This window comes from Protopterus annectens, chromosome 8.part1 (assembly GCF_019279795.1).
Source record: "Protopterus annectens isolate FY-2018-M chromosome 8.part1, PAN1.0, whole genome shotgun sequence".
NCBI lineage: Eukaryota > Metazoa > Chordata > Ceratodontiformes > Protopteridae > Protopterus > Protopterus annectens.
In genome coordinates, this window is record NC_056742.1 from 233,566,875 (window position 1) to 233,590,592 (window position 23,718).

A 23,718-nucleotide genomic window follows, 5' to 3' on the forward strand; every position below is an offset into this window, starting at 1 on the left:
AGTGTTCCAAAAAGGTTTATTAGTGTGGAATTGAGATTGAAATTCAATTTTTAGGACAGGTGAGATACAGAGAGGCCTGAAGGAATATTGTACCCCTGCACCTTTAGCAAACGTAGATGCAGTCTCATTTCTCAAGTGAGAATAATGGATTCCTATAGGTTTGCAGAAGAAGGGAATAGTGAGAATACTTGTGATTCTCCTACACCTAGATAAACATGTTATTCTAGCACAGACAAAATTCTTGACTCCAAGGAGGGGAGTACTTGTTAAGGGGTTTAAGTATACTACAAATAACACTGTCTGATCATGGACCATTAATACTGAAGTACAGCGGTAAGGCAAGAGTACCATCCATGCCTTAAAAGAGTAACATTTTCTTTTGTAAGGGCTTTATCTTCCATGACTTTTTACAGGATGTCTTTTCTAACTGGTAGGGGTTAAGTTAGTTGCTCAAGTCTGCAGTTGTAAAGAGAAGAATCAAAGCATAAAACACTAAACAGCTCTGATTCTCATGTATTTAATACTAAACAAACCAAACAAAAAAACACCAAACACCTGTTTAGTTAAGAACATTTGTCTCTTTTTACAAGGATTTCATTAGAATGAAGAACATTAAGAACAACTCCATTAAATACACTTAAAAATCACATGACTTAAAAATCACATGACTTAATACTTAATCAGCTGTCTGACAGCATAGATAATGAAGCTGTAGCATATACAATTAAAATTAAAATTCAACACTTTTGTACTTCCTGTCCTTTGAAAAAAAACACTTTATATTAATAGTGCCATTCAAGCCTTGTACTTTATCTGTCTGTTGTCATAATCTTTCTTTCTGTTAAATTGTATTTTTATGATTGCCTTCTCTCTTATAAAAAAAATTTTTTTTGAGCCCCCAAAAATATTTTTTTTTATATTTAGGATATGCTGATATATGATAGTATAAAGCATTACTGGCATTTTCTCTTTTGGTATCTTATACATTTTTATACAGTCTCTAAATTATTCTGTAGTCATGCCTTTATTTGAAGGCAAATAGGCTCTACATTGCATTCCAGTTTTAAAACATTTGCAGTCTTGTTTATACAGATTGTTACAATTGTAGGGAGTTCCTTATCCAGGATTCTTTTTTCTGGTTGGTTGCCCATAGGATCTTGCCCTTCTCATGACTGGATCAGAGTGTGTATGTGTGTGTGTGGGGGGGGGGGAGCCATAGGTTAACCAGATGTGTTCAACTGGAAGCCAGTTTTTAGAACAAAAGATTTTTAATCGCACAAAGATCAGCAAGGGGTAGTTTTATCCATCTAGAAAAAAGATTTTAAAGCCCCATACAAGCAGGCTGAATGGTATTCTTTTTAATGGCAAGATATTTTCAATAATAAGATAGCATTAAGTTCTCTTTTGCAATAATAAAATTGTCTTACATTGTCTAGGTTGATGCTTGATAAATAGCTTTAGTGACCACCAACACAAAAGGACTTGAGATTGTTGCTTTAGAAATGGTTAGTCCTGCACTATTAGACTAACCCCTGTTTTGTAAGAAAGGACTTAAGGCCCCGTACATATGGACTGTTGGTATAATTCTTTTCTTCTGATAATATGGTGTAAACAATTATGCCTCAGAGCACTAATTTGGAACTAAGCAAATAATGGCTTACAATTGATAATATTGTTATATTTTACTCAGTTACAACCCCCTAATATGAAAAATTACTAGAAAGGTATTTTCAATAATGCTGCATTGACTGCATTACATTTTATACCCAACAACCTGTATTATCTTTCACTGGCTTACATTAACATAAGTCCAAGGCTGTCGCTACCAGTAAAGACTCAGCAAGGCAATATATAGGGATGTCACCTGCTCCCCTTGCTATTCACTCTCTATACAGAGTCTTTAGAAGAACATTTAAGAATGGCATCTTGTACTGGTGTTACAGATGGCAGTCAGCAAATAAAAGTGTCACTATATGCAGACAACCTTCTTCTCTGCCTGTCTAACCCTCTATTTGACTTGGTAAGGGCATTCCAAGAACTGAATTTGTTTATTTGTTTTATGAAGCTATAAAATTAATGCTTTGAAACTCAAGATTCTATAATCCATCTCTAGGTGTTTAAAGAAAGGCTTGTATTTCTTGGAAAACAAAACTGTATAAAATATTTTAGTGCACTGCTATGCTTCTGGGTTGGTGAATCAATAAACTTTTCTTATGAAGAAATATTCTCCACTACTAAGATATTTATACAAGGTCGAACAGGCCTTTGCCAGGACTTCCAACAGACAATTCAGGCAAAATCCTGATTTATCCTTCCTTTTATTCACAGTACAAGTAGTTCCCCTTCTATACCCTTTAGAAACTTTTGTCTTAAATTTAAATCAATGGGTTACAGCCTTTCTTTTGAGAAGGTAAGAAAACACATCTGGAATGGAACATAATAACCCTTCCAATGAGTTTGGGAGGTCAGAGAGTTCTTGATTTTAGAACATGCATCTAGGCTGCGCGACTTAAATTGCTTTTATATGTTCTATCATACAAGCTGAACCCTCCCTAGAAATTATCTTTTAAGACACAACTTGTGGTCATGCTTGCCTTTTATGGCAAATTAAGAATGTCATACATATAGAAAGGCAATCCATGAGATGAATCTCTTCAGAGTTCCTATGTTTAGTTTTGTGTACTGTTAAAGAGAGACAAAAACAGGTAATTGGCTGGAGGAGTTGCTGTCCATGTGAATGTCTTCAGGTTATAGTGCAGACTGTCTCATACTAGTCAGATACCTCGCAAAACTTCCAGTGGTTAGACATTTGAAAAAAAAAAGATATTTAGAGAAGACTGGGTAATGGCCTGGAGGTATTTTTCCACAGAGTTTACAATTAGTTATGAAAAATAAATTTTTTGCCAGTCTCACAATAAGTTTCAGAAATGTCAGCTTGCTACAATTTGCATAATTGGCTGGCCCATGTAAGTGTAATGGTGGTTTGATGCCAGATTAGACATTATCCAAAGGTTTAGTTACTATTCTTCAATTTATCTTAGCATCTGATGAGATGTAATATATGAATAAGTTCAGGATACTCTGGAAGAAGGGCCTGGGTCTTCAGATTCCACAAGGACAATGGAGTGCGATTCTTTTATACCCTAGACATGCTAATAGATCCAAGTGACTGTTATTTTTGGATAGCAATGCTTCTTAAAATAATTTTATACCTAGTCTCAGGTTGTGCATATATTTCTAGCAGGTTTCCCTTCATGGTGAAGATGCTTAGCACCACAGTTAGGGGACTGGTTGTATAGCTTTTGGGAATGTCAAGATTTTGGGGATTTAATGGCAGTAATTCAACACTGGTGTCACCTACTTTGGCCTGGAAAATGGTGTCAAACCCTTCATTGTTCTTAATTGGATATGTCCCTGAGAGGATAGGAAATGTTTGAACTTAATGATGTTGATGAGTAAAAAGGTTATTATTACAGTAAGGATCCCCCAAAGACTTGGGACTTTGGCATGTGGCCATGAGTGTACTCTCTGCACTAGAATAATTAGAGGATTATCAGGAGCACATGGAGGTATTTGTCTATAATTAGAGGATTATCAGGAGCACATGGAGGTATTTGTCTACTGGACAGCTAACTGATTTTATATATATATATATATATATATATATATATATATATATATATATATATATATATATATATACATATATATATATATATATATATATATATATATATATATATATATATATATATATATATATATATATATATATATATATATATATATATATATATATATATATATATATATAAACTACATTCCTTCTTTATCTATGCTAATTCATCACATTAGGTTACTACAGATTAGGTATCTACAGTGTGTTAATGATTAATATGTATTATGCATACCCTACTGGTGCAAAATATTAATATATGTAGCCAATGGTTAGCAATATGTTCCTTACTAGCCCTGGCACTGGTAGCTAGTAGTGTGTGGAGGGGACTCTTTTAAAGGATGTGTTATTATGGCAAATTTTAGATAATTGCTCTGTAGGTGACATCTTGAATACTCCAACAAATTAATGCTGTTTCCAAATCACTTTGGTGTTCTTTAGCAAAGTTACAGAGACTATGTACTACCTCACAATATCTGCTTATTACTATTTCCAACAACAATTTAATTTTATTAATTTCCCATTACAGATAAAATCAACTGCAGCAGATAATTCACAGTCAGTAATATACAAAATAACAGGAGAAGGTGCGGATACGCTTTTCCAAGTTAATGAAACTGCAGGTGATATATACGTAATAAAAACACTGAACCGTGAAGAAAAATCACAATACAACCTGACTGCTAAAGTCTTGGATAAGAAGACTGGAAAAGAGTTGGATAAATCTTCAGCGTTTGTTATTCTAGTCTCCGATGTCAATGACAATGCACCTGTTTTCTCACAAACTGTATATCAAGCAACAATCCCTGAAAATTCTCCAAAAGGTATGTTTACCAACATATAATGGTTAATCTTGCCTAATGTGACATTAGTATATAGCTGCAGTCCAAATAAGTTCTGAAGGTTAATACAAAAATGTCAAGTTACAAAGAGAGCTGCTAATGCTACTCTCAAACATACTTTAGAATTACAAAAAATGTTGACGTTGTTTGTTTTAGATAATAGCATTTTACTGCCACAGCTATATCATATTAACAAATTTCTGTATCAAATTATTCCTTTAGGAAAATCTGTCATTCAGGTGTCAGCAAAAGATGCAGATGACCCAACAGTCTGGACACATGCGAAAATTGAATACCATTTATATAATGGCAGTGAATATTTTCAGATTCACCCAGAAACAGGTAATTTATTTTACATAATTTTGCTAAAAGAAAGTAATACATACAAAATATCTGGCTTTAAGTATCTGCCTAGGATAAAGAAGAGGAAAAGATTGCAATCAGTTGAAAGTAAACCAGATAAGATGCTGAAGTTATTTAAACATAATTACAAACAAAATAATTCATATGTGTTAACCTGTGCGCATCTAATTTTCCCCAGCCTTGTTATCTAAATACCTCTTTGTCTCTCATAATTATTCCTCTGTCTCTCTATCATATAATATATATTATACATACTGAAATGCACACACACACACACGCACACACACACGCACACACACACACACACACACACACACACACACACACACACACACACACACACACACACACACACACACACACACACACCTGTACATGTACAGACACAAAAATAAAACTCTAGCCTGTACCTTTTAATATCAGATTAAGTGAAGCATAGTTATTGTGGCATATCTAATTCTGTTTACTTACCTAGTTATAAGGTAAGTAACTCTTGGCAAGTCACTGAAGGCTGGAGCTGCATCACACCTGAGTCCAGAGTCCATGGCGATGTGCTCATTTTACAACTCTTTTTCTAGACTTACTCCACACTAAGCTCTTCCACCATTCAAATGTGCACTTTATAAGTCACTGGATTACCAGAGAGATTTGCCAGTCACACTGCCCAGCACAGTTATGTTACAGACAAGGAAGCAAATGCTAAAAAGACATCTGCAGCTCAGTACATCATGGCAGTAAAATGGAGGGCACAGCTAAAAATTGGAAAGTGCATTGCTGATCAAAATTGGAATGCACAGCTAAAAATGGTATAGTTGTTTTTATTTTAGGCCATGATGTATCAAGTTAAGAAAACTTTTTTTTTCAACAGTAGTACTAAGTCAAAATATCAGAAGGAGGGGTCACACCCTGTGCACCACAGCCTAAATCTGCCAATGCTTACATCCTGAACACTGCAGGTAGGATACCTTTTAAAACCCTAGCACATATCTACAGTCTTTGTTTTATAACCTTAATACAACTAAGCTTTAAATATTTCCTCATAATACCTCAAAATAAGATCCTAGGCTTCAAATACTTCATCAGATTACAGAGCAATTGATGACCTTTGTCCATTAGCAAAAATACTTGAAAAAATTACAGCAAGACTTCAAATTCCCTATTAGACTGGATTTTAATATTGGACCCAAACAAATACTCTGGTACAAAGTCTGACTGTCTTACTGATCATCTCTCAATCTATAAAACCAGACATCTCACACATCCACTTAAACAGCATGTTTGTAAAACAACATGAAACCTTTCCAATTTTAACCCAGAAATATTCATTACTATCCTATCATCTATTAACTGGAACTTCCTACAAATCCTCCCCCCTTATATGATGCTGTAAATAAATTCAATACAACTTTCCTGACTATCCTGAATAGCTGTGCATCTCCTAGAAGGAAGAGACTAAAATCAAATACTGCAATTTGGCTATCCAAAAAGAGTAGAATTCAAATGCAGGATAGAGATAAATTATGGAAAGAATGACAAAAATATAAAACATAAAATATCCTGAAAACTTTAGAATGCTTCACAATTGTACTAAAAATGCAAATTAATGAAGACACAAAAACTTTCAGAATAATAATAAACACAGCCCTAAAAAGAGTCTGGACAGCCATTAAGGAAATTTTGCATCCTGGCCATAAATTCAAATCTAACCTTTCCCCCAAAAACTCATCACTCAAAACTGCAATACAATTCAAATCTTATTTCATAGACAGTGTAGCATCTTTAACTGAGAATTCCTCAACATCTAATTCTAACTCTATCCAGCAGCCATTTATCATCACACCCACTTTCACCTTGAAACTTGTCCTCAAATCCAATATAAAGCTATTTAGTTATTTACTTATTTTATTTATTTGCAGTTTGTTAACCGGGAAAGTCCATTGGGCCGAAAATGAGCCCGTTTTCAATGGACGCCCTGGGAGAAAAGCTCCATATACAAATATTACAAAGCTAATATCAACAAAGTTAACAAATACAATTTTCAAACACTACTAAAACACAGTAACATATGAAACAGAATAATAACATTTGACCAAGGTGCTGTAGCAAAGCATTGAATGAAATTAAACCACAAGTATTTTGGAGTATATAAGTAAAATTTGGAGTGCAGGCATATATGCACTCATAGTTTCATGAGTTGAGAGGTAGGAAGAATTAGAGCAGAGTAGAACAGTGAGAGGTGAATAGGTTGAGTTATGAGAAAGAAAAAAAAAAGGGGGGATGGAGTAGAATTGAAATGAAGGGAGTGAGTAGGTTGTGTTTTGAGAAAGGAAAAAAGGATGAGGGATATATGGGGATATGGGAGATATTTATATTATTAAAACAATTTAGTGGTACTATTTTTTGAAATAGGACTTTTAGTAATAATTATTTACATTACACTAGTTATTATCCCCTTTTATGAAATTTAATATTTTTAGAGGCCAGGTTATCCATTTGAGTAGGATTGTTAGTGACAGTACCTTATTTTTAAAAGAACTGGACCTGCTGGTAGATATGTTCTGTGAGAGAGGATACCCAAGAGACAAATTAGCAGAAATTTCTGAACAATTATCAAGCACAGGGGAGAAACATTTCCACCTATTCTGTTTGGTGGATACACACCAAAAAGTAAAAGTTGTAGTGAAGGTAATGATAAAAATTGTGCTTTTCCTATTCCCATGAGTATTGAAAGTAATTTAGTTAGGAATATTATTAAGGAAAATTAGAAAGTGATTCTGGGAAATCATGAAATTTCCAAGATAATGGGTCAGGAACACAAGTTTATTTATAAAAAAGCTCCTAATTTAATTTTTTTATTAGAACACCTTAAGGGCGGGTGGCCATGGTGGTGCAGCAGTTAGTGTTGCCGCCTCACAGCAAGACCTTCTCCAGTTCAATCCTCATCTGGGGTGCCTTCTGTGCGGAGTCTGCATGTCCTCTTTGTGGTCATGTGGGTTTCCTTTGGGTGCTCTGGTTTCCTCCCAAAGACATGCTGTAGGTGGATTGGACACTCTAAATTGGCCCTAGGCATGAGTGCGTGCATGTGTGTGCCTTCTGTGGAAGGTTGGGCACTGAGCTGTCAACTCGACACCATAAAAACTCCACTGCCAATCATGAGCGGACAGGTGATCTGCTCTGGTGACCCCTAACCGGGAAAAGCTGAAAGAAAAAGAAAATTAGAACACTTTAAGGACAATGACACTAAGGATAGAAATGAAGTAAAAGATATATTTCCTTACTAAAATTGCAAATTTTGCAGATACATTTATCCTAGTAGCCAATACCACTTCAAACATCTTGGGTTTACTTTTAAGGCTAGGGGTAAGTTCAATTGCAAAAGTAAAGGACTAGTATATTTAGCTTTAAGCTGTGGGTGTCCGAGTTTTTTATATTGGTAAGGCTACAAGGAAATTAAATATGTGAATTAGTGAACATCTTAGAGCTATTAAAAGTAAAGATACTAATAATGCATTAGCTAGACAGTTTGGTATGTTCTGATTTTAGGAAGTTTTATTTTATGGTAGCTCAGGGAGTTGATTCTAAGTGCTTCATTAGTCAGTATAACAACTTTTTCAAATATTTAGAATTAAAATGGCAAGTTTTTCATCGTGCCAATATGGAACCAGCTTTAAATGAAGCAATTTCTATTAAAAGTTTATTAAAGTTTAAGTGTATTTAAAGAAGAGATTTATGACTAAGAGAGTTCTTTTGTTTTTCTTTCTTTCTTTTTTGTGGTATTTAACCAGTTAATCAGTTGAAGCTTATTTGTTTTTGATTGGTGGATTGTTCTATTAAGTCATGTGGAGATGACATTTAAACTGATTGTTTTTAATGTTTTTTGTTCTGAAGAAGTTCTTTATTAAAAGAACAAAAGCACTTAACCTACTTGTTTGCATTTTCATGTTATCCTGCCAGTGTGTTCTGCCCTGGTTGGACTGGAAAAGGGTTATTTTGTTATTTTAGTTAGTCAATTAATTTTTACCCTTTCTTGTTTATTTGTTTGAGTACTTTACATGAACCCTGATGGCTGAGCAATTCACCACATAGTGGTGGTTGTTACATTCGAAGTGCTTAACCACAGGTAGCTTGGATACTGCACAGATGGACACAACTTGTTTACAGCTATATAAATATAATACACAAGCCAGAGCAGATTAAAAGAGGCAGTGCACACTTTAGTGATGAAGCAACTTAGTCCTCTTTACTAAAAAAAAAATAACTTGGTTACAAACGAAGCAGCAGCATCACAAAAAGCAAACTACTGAATGACTGCAACTTTGAGAATCTCTTCTTTCAAATTTCAGATGCAGACATGGATTTAAAATGGTGCCACTGGGTAAAAGCTACATAAATCATTTAGGGCATAATTAGTTTCCCTATCATTCCATGTTTTTGCTTCATGATTTAGTTTTGGCCAGTGGTAACTTTGTGCTCATAAACTTGCTCCAGGAAGAAATCACTAACATGGTTTATTAGGGAAAACCAGCACCTATAATTGCTGTGAGTCTCCGAAGTGGCAGCAATTGCAGATGGTATCTTGGCCATTGAACTCCTTGCAAGGAAAATTCTAATTATAAGTTAATGTTGTCAAACTGACTTGCAAGTAGTTTCTTTACTCAGACCTCGATCAAATGTTTTCTGTGGACTGGTAGTCTGGCGATATGGCATATGTGAAAGCACTTTTCAGATTTACAGGGCAGTGCATCCTTTTCCTCTGATGCCATCTGCATTTCACATTTTTCTAAACCTCATTACTTTCTCGCTAGTTTATTCACCAACCACCCTACCGTCAGCTTCCCTTTTACATTCATAAACCAATCCAGGCATCAATTCTAAACATTTGTCTTGACAGTCTCTGGGCTCCCATTCTTTTGATGTCTTTATTTTTACCCAGGCTGCTGAAAATCTTATCTCTAACATTTTCTATTAAGTCTGAACCTCTCTGTTATTTTCGAATCCAAAGAGACAAAGCCACATTTTTTGTTCTATACGTCTAGTTAAGTTTATGCCACCCCATCCCATAGTTTGGCCAATATATTGAAGTCCCAGCAGATGTGTAGGCTGTTAGCCTTTCCTTCCTTGTACCCCCAGCATTCAGCTTTTAATCCAGACCCTTCTGGCCTGAGCTTGTGCATTCTTCTATGCCATCTATAAAACAGGTCTTATCTGCATATCATGAACTGGGCTACTCTTCTCTCACCTCTGCACATATCTTGTGCTTCCTCTCATACCCTAGATTCCAGCCTTTTCTAGGTCTTTCTCAGTTATAGAAAATTTATTTTCATTTTCATGTTTCCCTGTACTTACTAAATCTTCATCTGTTGACCTTTCTTCCTTTCTTAACAGTGGCCTACCTGTATGCCCTGCTCTTATTATTAACTTTATTTCACCTCTCCTTCTACCTCACTTTTAACAATATTTGCAGCCCTTCATACTCCAACCATACAACCTCTATTGACCATATGCCTTGATTAGAGCTGTCTCTAACTCAAACATCACCAAACTGCACTTCTTACATATGGTTCCCTCTTTTTCAGTTCTTTGGTTCTTCCCAGTGATTTTCTTCCAGTTCTTATAGATGTTGTCATCAAACATTTCCTGTAGGAATAAAGCCTTTCAATGTTTTGTTTTATAACTGCTTTTTCTATCCTTCTGACCAATTCTGCCATATATAACTGCTTATGATTCCAACACTTCTCTCATTTCCATACACAACCCAGCTTTGTTCCTCACTCTGCAATGCACTGGTCTTTTGATTTATGCCCACTGAAGCAGCAGAAATACTTATTCTCATATCCAGCATAATCCATCTTCATACCTCCTTTGTACCTTTCATGATTCCTTTCCTACCTTTACTCCCTTCCCTGTCCATATAAACATATTATCATAGGTTCTTAACCTTTTTCAACACCTGCTTCTTCTGATCAAATGAATACAGGCCTTGTCAATTGAATGCATGCCTTATTAAATATTAGATATGGGGTAATATCAACATCCTTTTTAGATCAAACATTCCTGTCACAAAGTCCACTGTCCTGTGCCATCTGTCAAGCTATTTTTTCTAACAGTAACTCACAGTTTTTCCTCTTTTTTTGTCAAACTATAGGGAACATTCCTACTGAAGTTCTTTGCTCTCGTCAGTTGTACCAGTAGATCCCATTCTTTGCCTCATACCACCCACTGCATCTAAGCTGTGCACTTCTATGCATTTTTCTAGACTACCAGCATTCCTTTCTCTGGGGCCCTCAATGATCATAAAGTTCAATGCCAGTCTATCCTAATCTCTGGCAAGTCTCTCCCTTTTGGTGGACAGCAGTTTCTGAATGAGTCCTTCTCCAGGGCCCTCCTGTCAGATAATCCCACTGTCATGCCCACTTCTCATTCTTTGTCTTTATGCTCCCTGTGAATGCCCTATATTTTTTTATTATTTTTCTGTCGTACTGAAATCCAAAACTCCATCATTCTCATTCCTTTCTGCTAACTTAGCTTCCGTGTACACCCTAATCATTTTTGGGGAAGTGCTATTCCATGGGGGAGCTCCTCCAGCAACCTGAGTCTCTTTTCTCCTATCTCATCCCTGAAATATGCTACCACTCCCTCTATGACCCAAACAGGGACAGAGAATGGGTAATGATATCCAAACACCCGCCTCCTACCCTCTTGTTTATTAATCTAGATCATCAAGGTAAATAAGCTTTGCAGGACCCTCCTTACCTAATTTGCCAGGCCACTGGATGTCACTGCTTACACCTATTATACGGATCTTTGAAAAAAAAGTCCATGCTTTTGATTCATGGGCTATTTTTTAGAGTTGCTACTTTTTTTCCTCTGTAAGAATTTGCAAAGCGTGCACGCTCTTATTTTAATGGACCGCATGAGCCTCCATTACTTTGCGAGTTTTTTATGTCCTGGTAAAACCTATAGCCATACAATTGGCTAATGAGTACATTTACTTGTCTTCCTGTGGAATGAATCCCATGTCTTCCTTCTCGGTGATCGAGCAGCACTATTAATGTGAAGTTATCCTACTTATATTGTAGATTGCACTATTGAATCTTGAAGGTCCACTTCATCTCTAAGTGTTACCAACTTACGTTGCTGTTCTGCTATTAACCTGTTTCCTTCACACCTCTGTCCCATTACCACCATGCTCTTAATGCATTTTCTGCCTTCTTCTTGTCAGATGCCATGCAGACCCTCTCACAGACCTGAAAGCTGGTTAATGACGTCATCCATTTCTCAGACATTGTTTGATCTAATTGCATGCTTTCGTGATTTTGTCTGACTTCTGACTCATACAGCAACTCAAAACTCACCATCCAGACTGAAATGTTTAATGTATGTTGTGTTCCCATTGGTGGAAAAATGTCTCAGGCTCAGCAGTGCAGTACTGAAGTTATTTTAGCCCAACTATCATTAAAACATTGAATAACCTTTAAATGATTTTTGCTATCAGGAATTACCTCTTTCTAGAATATCACATATGCAAAACAACCACTTTCACTTTGAATAATTTGTGAATCTTATAGTTTCTATTTTTACCCACAAATAGACTTTAAAGTACCCTACTGCAAATATATGAAAACAAGTATTGTTTACAGATAATACTGTACTGTGTGAGCTTTGTAGAAACTTTTAGCAGTGTTGCACCGTCTTCTGTCTCACAGCTTATATATATATATATATCAATTCTGGGTCAGCCAGCAACTACAAACTCCCCTTGAAATACTCCATTAAACTGATGGGGCCAGTCGTGGAACCTAAGGGCTTCCTGGGGATCTCAGATGTCTACATTTTGTTCAGGTGGATTTTTTTTTCACTATGCCCTACCAACTTTCTCTGTCCCATCCCCTACATTTACTGACCTCGTCCAAGAGGTCCTACCCTTATTGGACCATACCTCCCCTTAGAGAGCATCATTGGTGAATGTTGTCCCTTCTGTGACGGGCTTGCCCATCCTTCACTGCTAGCTCCTCATATGCCCAAGACGCTAAGGAAAACTGTATCAAAGACAGCAGTTTAAAGATAAGTGAGCACACCAAGGTTTTAGTTCTAATCAGGTCAAGGATCTCTGCCTGTGTTTTTAGAGTAACGTAGAGATGCACATATCTTGGGCCTGTAACGATTAATGTATTAAGTTTATTGAGGCAAGTTAAGAGGCCACTACAGATAAAGAGAAAGAAATGACTGGATGAATAACTTGTCCAAAAAAGGGGGATTCAGGGTGCTTGGCTGCTTGCATACATTCTTACTACTTATCCAGTACACTGTAAATGGAAATGTTCGATACTGCATGACAGAGGTCTAGGAGGAACTATAAGCATTTAGGTTTAAACCAGGGTGAGCCCTGACACTTTGACATATAGCTTTGAATGTAGCATGGTTGCATTCATGACACTACAATAGTTTTTTTTTTCCTTTTGTCAGCACTTATTTATGTTTTAGATTAGTTAATTTATTAGTTTAGTTTGTCATACTGCTGTGAATGAGAATTATTACATTAATCTCTGCTATGTTATCTATTCTCATTTAATTTCTGTATACTCCTGTACCACTAATTTTAACAGTTTCTGTCTAGAGCAAGGGTATATTAATGGTCAGAGGAATTCAAAGGATATTTTCAAGAAGGATTTTAGGAACCAGTAATAAGACATATAGAAAGAGTGCAGGTGGCCAGCATCCAAGGAATAGAGATTAAAGCCTTGACTAAACCCCAAACAACATGACTTCAACTAGCAGCTAGAGCACTGAAAAAGACAGGTGAGTGAGGATAAGAAAAAGCAGTCAGTGCAGGCTCTCCCATCCTGGAGGACAGAAGCAGTCTGGGCTATTGTCATTACAACATCTGCAGGAGTGCAATGTATATGGCATGTACCAATATGGGCCAACAAGCGGATCATACTCTACAGGGGACTTCTGTTATAGCCATTACAAGTGCCATAGCTGCCAGATCTATGGGGATAGGTGTATAAAACCAAGCAATCCCCATTCCACAATGTACGATGGCTCCCCTGTAAGTGCCCAGCTTTCACTGCTAAAGGGAGCAAAGAAGCTGATGCAATCTCACAGTAAAACAGAAGATCCCTGCTCTTACAGGGACCAAATGAACTGATGGAGTCTCGACTCAAAAGGTGTACAACCCTGATGGTGAATGAATGGTGCTAGATTCTCTCCATGAAGATGAACAAATGGTCCATATGGAGGCTGAAGCAGATGCTTGGTTGTCATGTGGTGAGAGAACCTGAAGCAAACTAAAAACATAATAAAATGAAGAAAGAAAAAGAAAGAAAGAAAGAAAGAAAGAAAGAAAGAAAGAAAAAAAAATCACTGCATTTGGTTTATTTGTTCAGACTATGCTATAGTCAGATGAAGAAAGATGTTATCCCTTATCTTGTTCTAAAATGTTTTAGAGTATTTTTTTTTATTTAACTGCTTGGGTTTGGAAACAGTCAATCAGAATATAACAGCTGGAAGGTTACAGTTATGGAGTACTGTGAATAAAATGAATCTGACATTGAAATGGTTCATGAAGCAGGCTGTTGGAGTTTGTAGTAGTTTCATAGGTTCACACATAGATAGATATTAGGCAATCAGTTATCAGGCCATTTTCATCCCAAGTCCAAAACACCCAACATGAAGAGTTATCTCCATCCTCAAGAAAGGGCCTACAAGATACGCCCAGGGAGAATGTCTCAGTGTCCATCCAATTCTCAAGGTGGTCAGGAATGTAGCTAGAGTAAAACTTTCCTTAATATGCAGAGTTAGTTAATTTCATACATGGGGAGAATGTGATAAAAAAGCCAGGATTGTGACCATATTTAAGGCAAGTCTGGATATCTGCATGGAATTAAAGAAATCTGTAAAACAAATTGTAAACAGGAGGGCAAGATGTAGCTTTGATTCTGATATCAAACATGTATGTGCACATTGTAATATTTATAAGTTATGGACTAATATTACTCGGTACATTTTTCCTTTTGGTTATTCTTGCAATGTTACTTCATGTTCTTCATGTGGAACTTGTTTAACTTGCTTACTTATGTAATCTCTGTAAATAGACTGTAATATGTAATGCTGTATCTGCTTACCCTTGGAGCTTTTCTCCCCGGGCCTCCGCTGAAAATGGACATGCATCCAGTCGGACTATCCCGGTCAACAAATGTAAAATAAATAAAATAAATAAAATGTTCTTTTCTGCTGCATCATTTTTGTTTTGTTCTTGAAACTCTATTTTACTGATAATAACATATTCAGTGAAACATAAGAAATAGAAAGAAAACTTGGAAGAGACAATGAAGGAGAAAAACAGAATATCCACAAAAAAAATCGAAAACAAATTGCTGAACTGTGAATACAAATCCACGAAGTGACACCAATGAAGGATAAAACCAGATAAATTGTAATGCTAGTTAAGCACTTTTGTTCCAATTCAAGTAACGGGAACTTCTTCAGAACTGAACAAACACTCAACACTGCTACTTAAAATAGGTTTAAAAGGCATGTGACCTAATTAATTACATAACAAACCACTCCACTTAAAGTCACAACAATAAAAAAAACAAACAATAAAAAACATATGTTATATGAATTCAAATTATTGTATAGTAAATGCTGCTTGATCAAAGCTCTTCCTCTGAATGAGTCAAAATACAAAACTTTAAGTGAAGCAGGTACAAGCTCCCTACAGTACCCATACAATGACTCTCTCCCAGAACATGTTTAACTAATATAACCTGCCATGAGGTCACACAACCCAGTTTTAATTTGAAAGCTTTCAACACTCATGCCCTCATTTTGTTTGGTTTCCTTGTGCTGCTTGTCATCCACATGCATGCATGCCACAGAGAGGGGAGTCATCCCATGATCAGGTAGTCTGGATTTTCCCCCTAAAATGGCTCTGTAATGGTATGTCCCTTTTTGTCTCCAATTAAAAAACCATTAATCCATCTCTTTCCTTTCTGCAATGGCTAATCAATTCATGATGAGCAGCTTAGGGATTTTCTTAGCCCTAACTACCTTTCACAATATGTTGTTATTCTGTATGAGCAACTGGGAATAGCCTGACAACATGTCCCACCTCAGGGCCATCAGCAGCCAAATCTGTTCTAGCACCCTCCCCCCACCCAGACCAGTGTTGACTTTATGAGCTCCATTCCCACCTAAGATCCACAATAGTCCCGCTTCCTGGATAGGCATGCTCATCCTACTGGCTTGTACCATCAATCACCTAGCCACTAATTAAACTAGGGTTGCCTGACCCTTAATCAGAGCTTTATTCCTGAATGCCATTATTACAAACTATTCATGCCCACTTGATACAGTGAGCTCAGTACTACAGTGGATTTACTATGAATAATCTAATCTTGATTAATTAATATGTGATTGTTTCAATCATACCTCTCAACTGTACAGATTTTCGCAGAATGTCCAGATTTTTGCCTCATATTTTTGGTCTGTTTTTTATAAAATTGTGGTTTTCTGGCAAATCATTGGCAAGTCATTAAATATCAAAGTCAGAAAATAATGACAGACATTTGAGTTTCAGGCTTCATGTATTTCAGAAAATTCATGCTAACACAAAACCTGTTATTCTATCAACTTTTTAAGCTTGTAAGAGCAATATTTAAAAATGTTCCCTATTTTTTGGGGACTTTGTCCCCCCATTATTTATGGCTTTGTTCTGATTTCTTGCTCTAAGAGGTTGAGGGGTATGATTTGAATTCAAAACACCTAAATCCTTGATAGATCACTACTGAAAACAATGGTGCTCCCAAGGTTACAAAATGCAAAAACATTTTTGTATGGGGGTAGCCCCTGACATGGGGAAAAGCCTCCATATCTGCAACTATACATATAGTAATTCTAAGAAAGAGGGTAAGAGCGAGGGAAAGGCAGGACTTACCTTCTCAGTCTACATCAAGTCTAACCACCATGACAAGATACCACTGATCTTCCAGAGTCGATGTTCTGAGCATCGATCAACTGGCTAGTGACAAACAGTAAGGCTCCCCATTTAGCATCTGCATGCATCAAAGACACAAATAAGAACAAAAAACATCATAAGACATAAGACAAGACATCCAGAAAACATCGCAGTTAATTCACTACTTCTTGCCAAATCATTTATTCATACAATAAAATAGGAATCAAAACTAAACAAGCTAAGCTTTCAGTCAAGCCAACAGTTCAACCAGATATCAGTAGATTTTAAGTGCCTTAGCAATTTTTTCAGTCCTGTTGGCAAAGTCGGATAACTGCTGCCTGGGTTAGAAAATGCATTACCCGTCATTTTCATACTGTCTCCCCAAAATTGGAGTTTGAAACTCTCCTACAAACCATTGAAGGTAAAATCCACAGAATCATTCATCTGCCCAACAAATAGAAAATAACCTGTACAACACTCTTCAAATGTCATTGGCTACCAGTATCAGCTAGAGCTATTACTGTTACACAGCCTTAACTGCAAATTACAACATCACAGCTAATGTCTCCTTTAGAAATAGATTAATTGGAAGGAATAAACTTATTCTCTTACAGGATCTGAAAATATATCTCTAGGGAGATCCCCTCCATAAAAACTAGAGACAACCGAAAAAAAACTCCCTAAATGCAGTGCCTGCCTATTGGAATGCCATTGCCCAAAACATTAAAAGATAATAGGATCATAGAAAATGCAAGGCAATTTGAGCCTAGTGGCCATTTACACCCTGCTAGTGCCCATCCTAGTGGTCATTTACACATTGTCAGTGCCCATCTTAGTGGCCATTTAAACCCTGCCAGAACCCATCCTTACATCTTACTTCTTTTTTTCCAAGAAGACTAAACCAGTCAAGCCAGAGGTGAATTATGAACAGCCATCCAGTCACTTAATTGCTGTATGAAAGAATATAACACACCACACTGCTTAATTTGCAGGGAAGTCTATTCAAGAGTTGGAGAAGACATTATATAACAAACCCCTCTCTTTCCACCATGTTTTATTTATTTTCTGATGTAGGTTTAGATCTCTGATCCTAGTATTAGTGGGGATTGTTTAATTTATGGAGATACAAGAGATACAGGACTACTGGATCTCTAATTCTACAGATCACCCACTCAGGAGTCTATGGGACACTGAATAATTATTCTAAAGAAGTCTATCAGATGAAAACGTTGAATAAATTATTTTACGTTATTTCTTGGCTTGTCTTTTCCGAGGCACCAGTGTTTTTCTTGAGTTTTTATTGTTTGTGTTACTGGTTTTCAGGTTATTTCATTGGGACACTGAATAAATTGACAGTGGTCACAATCATTTCGGGTAGCAAAAAGTTCTTAAGCAAGTGATCTTTTTTAATTGGCATCCTCTGTGGTCTTTCCACTTATTTGATATGTCTAATGATGTACATCATAAAGGGTCCATTGAATTCTAAGATTGGCCTAATTCATGCAGAATGTAAGTGGGCGAGGACTTTTTTAGATCTGGATGCTATTTCTTTTGTGGTCATCTGTGTTTAGTAGAAGAACTTCCTGACAACTATAACAATATAATGTTCCAAGATTTATGACAACATTCTTATTTTGAAAGAGAGCGTTGTATATGCTGTAAGCTGCAGGGAGGGTTTGTCTACTGAAAGTGACAATATTATCCTTTTTTGGCATTTAATTTGAGTCTATTTGTTCACCCGGTATTGACAAATGTAGGCATATGCTGAAGCACTTATTCATCAGAAGAGGACTTGAGAATGGTGCCTAATTTAAAGTCATCTGGAATCCTTGTTAACCAGAGATCGTGTTTCATGATCTGCTGATGTAGACTGTGGATGCCAAACAAAAGGGTTCCCTGTACTGAAGTCTGCAGAATACCACTAGTCACCCTCATACTCCACAAGGAAACACCTGCTGTCCTCATTCTGTGGGTCTTATCTTTTAGCCAAATGGCTATCTATCTTACTACAGGTTTAACTTTTAGTTATGTGGGCATGAGGAATTATATCAAATGTTTTGGCCAGGCTGAGACAGTCTCTGTGTACAGCCTGGCCACTGTGATTTAGTTACCATTTCAAAAAAGTTAACCAGATTCCTGAAACGGGATTTAGCCAGGACAAAGCCGAACTGCTGCAAGTCTATTCTAATAAGGTTTTTAATACCTCAGATAATCAGGACAGTTGTGATATATTCCATACCTCTGCAGATGAGACTTGCTAAATTGATGGAGCTATAATTTCTGGGTTTAGTGGTGGGGACACCTTTCTGAAGTGGCATTACAATTATATAACAGACCTCAGAGACAAAGGCAGTAGCTAGGCCCAGGCTGAATAGTTTAAGGAGCAGCTCTGCCAATAGTTGTTTAGTACTGTTTATTAAGCAGCCGGGTATATTATCAGGTCCCACAGAGGATGTATTTTTAGTCTTGCTAAGCACTTTCAGTATTTGTACTTTAGTAAAGATTGGGAGAGAGAGATTAGGTCTTCAGGGATAAGTGGGCTTTGGATAGTTGTCTATTTGGCGAAATTTGCACTAAATTTGTTTGCTAGTATGTTGACAATGTTCATTGGATCTGAGTAGGCTATACCAGTTTCAATATGTTCTGAGCAATCCTCAGTGTTTAATGGTATCATAAGTTCATGGGCTGCCTTGGTTTTCCTAATGGTATTTTTTAACTCTTTGACAATAATTTAAAGTTAACCACCTTTATTTAAGGGTCATTTGTTGTTTTTCTGTGCACTTTAAGAAGATTTTTTTCTTTTGTTTTAGTTCTATTTATGGTTGTGGACCACTAAAATGGCTTCTTCTTAAACCTCCATTGTATTTAGATCTGGTTGGGACTACCATTTTTATACACTTATCCAAGGGCATAGAATGTTTTGTGTAGCTACTTCCTGTGCAAATATCTTGAGTTACACTGTTATACATAAATTTAAAGATTTCATTGTATAGCTAGAGAAGATTTGTACATTTGAAATCTCTGAATTCAGTGACATTGGCATCCATTGGTTTCAAGATTTTAAAAGAAAGGGTTACCAGTTAATTCCCCTCCACAAAGGTGGCCCCTCTACAGACCTTTCTAACTACCAGCCAATTGCGATCTTATCACCCCTATCAAAGATTCTAGAAAGGTGCATTCATCACCAGCTCCTCAACCACCTCCTCACAAACAACCTACTTCCCATAACCCAACATGGCTTCTGCCCATCCCATAGCATCACCACTGCCCTGGTTAACTTTACTAACACTATAAACTCCTACAGGAACCAAGGCAAACTAGTCTCTGGTACCTTCTTAGACTTATCAAAAGCATTTGATACAGTTTCCCACAATAAACTCCTAACCTACCTCTCTGAACTCAGCATTAACAACCCCACCCTGCTCTGGTACAAAAGTTACTTAGACAACTGCTAGCAGACGTCAAATGGCTTAACTCCCTATCCTCCCCACTCCCTGTCACTCTAGCTGTACTACAAGGTTAAATTCCTGGCCCCCTTCTTTTTAACATCTTCACAAACCAACTCCACTTAGCAACTACAAACGCTAATATAGTCCAATATGCGTATGATACAACCCTCCTCTGCTCTGCATCCAATATCCATTTTCTCCAACAAAAAGCCCAAGAATCCTTCACTGAAATAGAGAATTAGCTAAATAATTCACAACCAGGGGCAGCCCATACTATTGGAGTGCAGGACTGCAGCCCCCCCAGCTGTAAAAGAAAGAGAAGAAAATAAAGAAAGAAAGAAAGAAAGAAAATAAATAAAAATTGCAGACTTTCGCGCATGCGCACCCGTGGCATTTCCATCATCCAGATTGCTGCTGAACCAGTCCAGAGCATGTGCAGAGCTCCGGACTGATTCAGCAATAGTCCGGATTAGAAATCCAGCAGTCAGGAGCATCCCAGAAGTCTATGCAGTTAGTTACAACTGCATAGACTTGGAAAGGGATCAGACTGCAACGTTAGCAGGCTGGCCTCCTCTCGTGGGACGGAAGGACTTCACCACAGGATTGGTGACATCACAGGGACGATAGCGAGTGGAATATGGAGTTATACAGCAATGGAAGGCCCTGGACCAAGTAAAGTAGGTAGGTTAGCAAGTGTGTGTGTGTGTGTGTGTGTGTGTGTGTGTGTGTGTGTGTGTGTGTGTGTGTGTGCGCGTGCGTGCGTGCACAGCGGACTAACATAAAATAAAGCATCATTTCAAGTATATAACTAAATAAAGTGCAGTGTATAGGAATGAATACTGTTGGAGAACAGATAATAAAAAGCGACAACTGTTACAACTTAATAACATTCATAGCGTGCAAACAGCTACCGCATTTTCTGAACTGTACTGTGGAATATTAACAAAAAGCACTTGAGTGCAGATGACTCCACAGCACTCTGAAACTTATGCTGGTTTATCATGACGCAAAGGCACATACAGGAAATTAATTTCTCACAAACTATGAGCTGCATAAAATGTTTGTCAGCAGCTGTAACAGATTAAAGCAGCTGTATCGCCTAGTGTGACTGAGCACTTGTGTATTACAAAATTAACTGCAGCCTCAGAGTTACACTTGTATTATTTACCAAGTTTAAATCCAGGGATATCTGTAAAGTGCTATAATGGCATTAAACAAATGCTATAGTACAGATTTAATGCAAGAGATTTGCACGCTATCAGGACACCAAGAAGAACTGAATCCCTGCTAAATAATAGTTGAGAATGGTGCCCTACGACTCAGGAGACTAACTCCATTCAGATGCTGGAAGGGGGAAGGGCACTATTTAGCCCGATGTGAGGAAAAAATGGAATGAATGTAATAAAAACCAGAAGGTTAGTAACTGAACCACAAGGCACACCAGGCAGTATCCACGAAAAAAGTCAGCTACAGTAGCATGCCCAAGGTCAGTGCACTTAAATATTAATTAAACATTTACGTTCACTTTATACAATAGAGAAATGTAAGACTGCTTAAAGTTTAGTAGGAATTTTCAATTCACATAAACCAGTGAGAAAGCAGGAAAAAGGAATTGTTCATGGAAGGGGACCAAAATAAGAGAGTTGAGTAGTGTGTATGCCACTAGCCTGGAAATGCTGACCAATTGCATTTGCAGAGGCTAGCTAATGAGCCAAAACTTGTTAAAAGACATACACTGCAGGCACTTGTATGTTTGTTTGATCTTGAATCGCAATGTTGGTGAAGATAAGGGTAAGAAATCCAGGCAGCAGTTCAGTGAGGGAACTCTCAAGGGGCATAACATTAGGATAATCCAAATTTATTGAAAAGGAAATAAATTGACATAGAGTAAGCAACAAAAAACAGACATATAAATAGGGAGTGGCGAGCACACTACTATCAGGACACCGAGAAGTAATCTTTGAAAAATTCCTTTATATCACTTTCTTGTGTCTGGTTGACATTTTCTTGGTGCTATAGCTTCCCTGCTAGAATTTTTTTTTGCTCGTTTATTAAGACCAAATCTCATTCTTTTATTGTCTAAGAATGTTTAACTATTTACAGTTTTACTTTCAAGTGGTTGAGCTCAATTTTAAATTGTCACAGAAAGTTGATAAAATTTCTTTGGATAAAATAGTTTTTTAGAAGTTAAGCTATACCCATAGTTTAGGTTGTTAATTAAGCAACTTAATGGGTTAAAGTAAAGGCAAAAAGCAGTGGTGACAAAGAATCATCCCAGAATATCTCTCTAGATTTTTATTCCTCAGAGGATAATTTGCCTTTTATCATGACTCTGCTATAAAGTGTTTTGCCATGGCTTCATAATCACTGCTATGTAATTGATCAATATATGTTGTATTGTATGCAACTGCAAACATGCCATAATCTATCAATGTGAGATGTTGTAAAATGCTTATGTTATACTTGGGTTTCACATATTTTTGCAGCTATTTTAGCTTTGTTTAACATGCCTTTTTTTAAGTGAGAGTGCTATTACCTTTGCTTTGTTTCCAAATTTTTATATAAAGCCTTTTTGACTCCTAAATGAGTTATTTGTGTGCATGCATGTGAAATGTCCCAGTTGCTATATACTGGTGGCTAGAGAAAACACATGGTGGTGGGTAGAGAATACCTCAGGCTTGAACTCTGTACCTTGGGTGGAGGTGGCAAGGGCCTGAATTCCATACTCACCACCATTTGTAAAAAAAAAAACTGCAGATTTTTGCCTCATATTTGTTCTGTTCCGTTCCTCATAAAATCTGTGGTTTCTGTATTTTTGTTTCCTTACACAGTCAGTAGTGCAGTCGTGCACTGGTAGCATTGTTGCATGACAGCCTCAGGTTCTCTCGTTTGATTTTTGTTGGGGTGGAGTCTGCATGTCAGTTAACAAATGTTAAAGAAAAAAATAACAGGCATTTGAATTTCAGACTTCATATTCTTCAAAAAGTACATGGTGACACAAAACCTTTTATTCTAGCAAGTTTATAACATGGATATTTGAAATTTGTCCCTATTTGTGGGACTGTATTCCCCCATTATTGGCTTCTTCCAGGTTTTTTGTGCTTAGGTGGAGAGCTATGGTGAGAACTGAATTCACTGAATGTGTTTGGGGGCTGTATTCCCCCATTACTAGCTTTGTCCACGTGTTTTTTGCTAAGAGGTTGAGAGCTATGGTGAGAACTCAATTCACTGAATATGTTTGGGGGATGTATTCCCATTATATTACTTTGTTCAGGTGTTTTGTGCTAAGAGGTTGAGAGCTATGGTGAGAACTGAATTCACTAAATAGTAGCCATTTAAGTTTCAGTCTTCCTCACTTTCACAAAACAGATGATTTGGCATAGTGGTATGTTGTTCTGATTGTTTTGCACAGGGTCCTGGGTTCAA

At 36.9% G+C, this 23,718-nt stretch overlaps 1 protein-coding gene across 2 annotated transcripts in view; it reads left to right on the forward strand.

Moving 5' to 3' along the window:
- CDH5 (cadherin 5) overlaps nucleotides 1-23,718 on the forward strand; it is a 452,074-nt gene that overhangs the window by 234,563 nt on the left and 193,793 nt on the right. For both annotated transcript variants that reach the window (XM_044081819.1, XM_044081818.1), the window contains exons 3-4: nucleotides 4,206-4,500; nucleotides 4,741-4,860. In XM_044081819.1, the coding sequence (XP_043937754.1) occupies nucleotides 4,206-4,500; nucleotides 4,741-4,860 (415 nt within the window). The remainder of the gene's footprint in view (nucleotides 1-4,205; nucleotides 4,501-4,740; nucleotides 4,861-23,718) is intronic.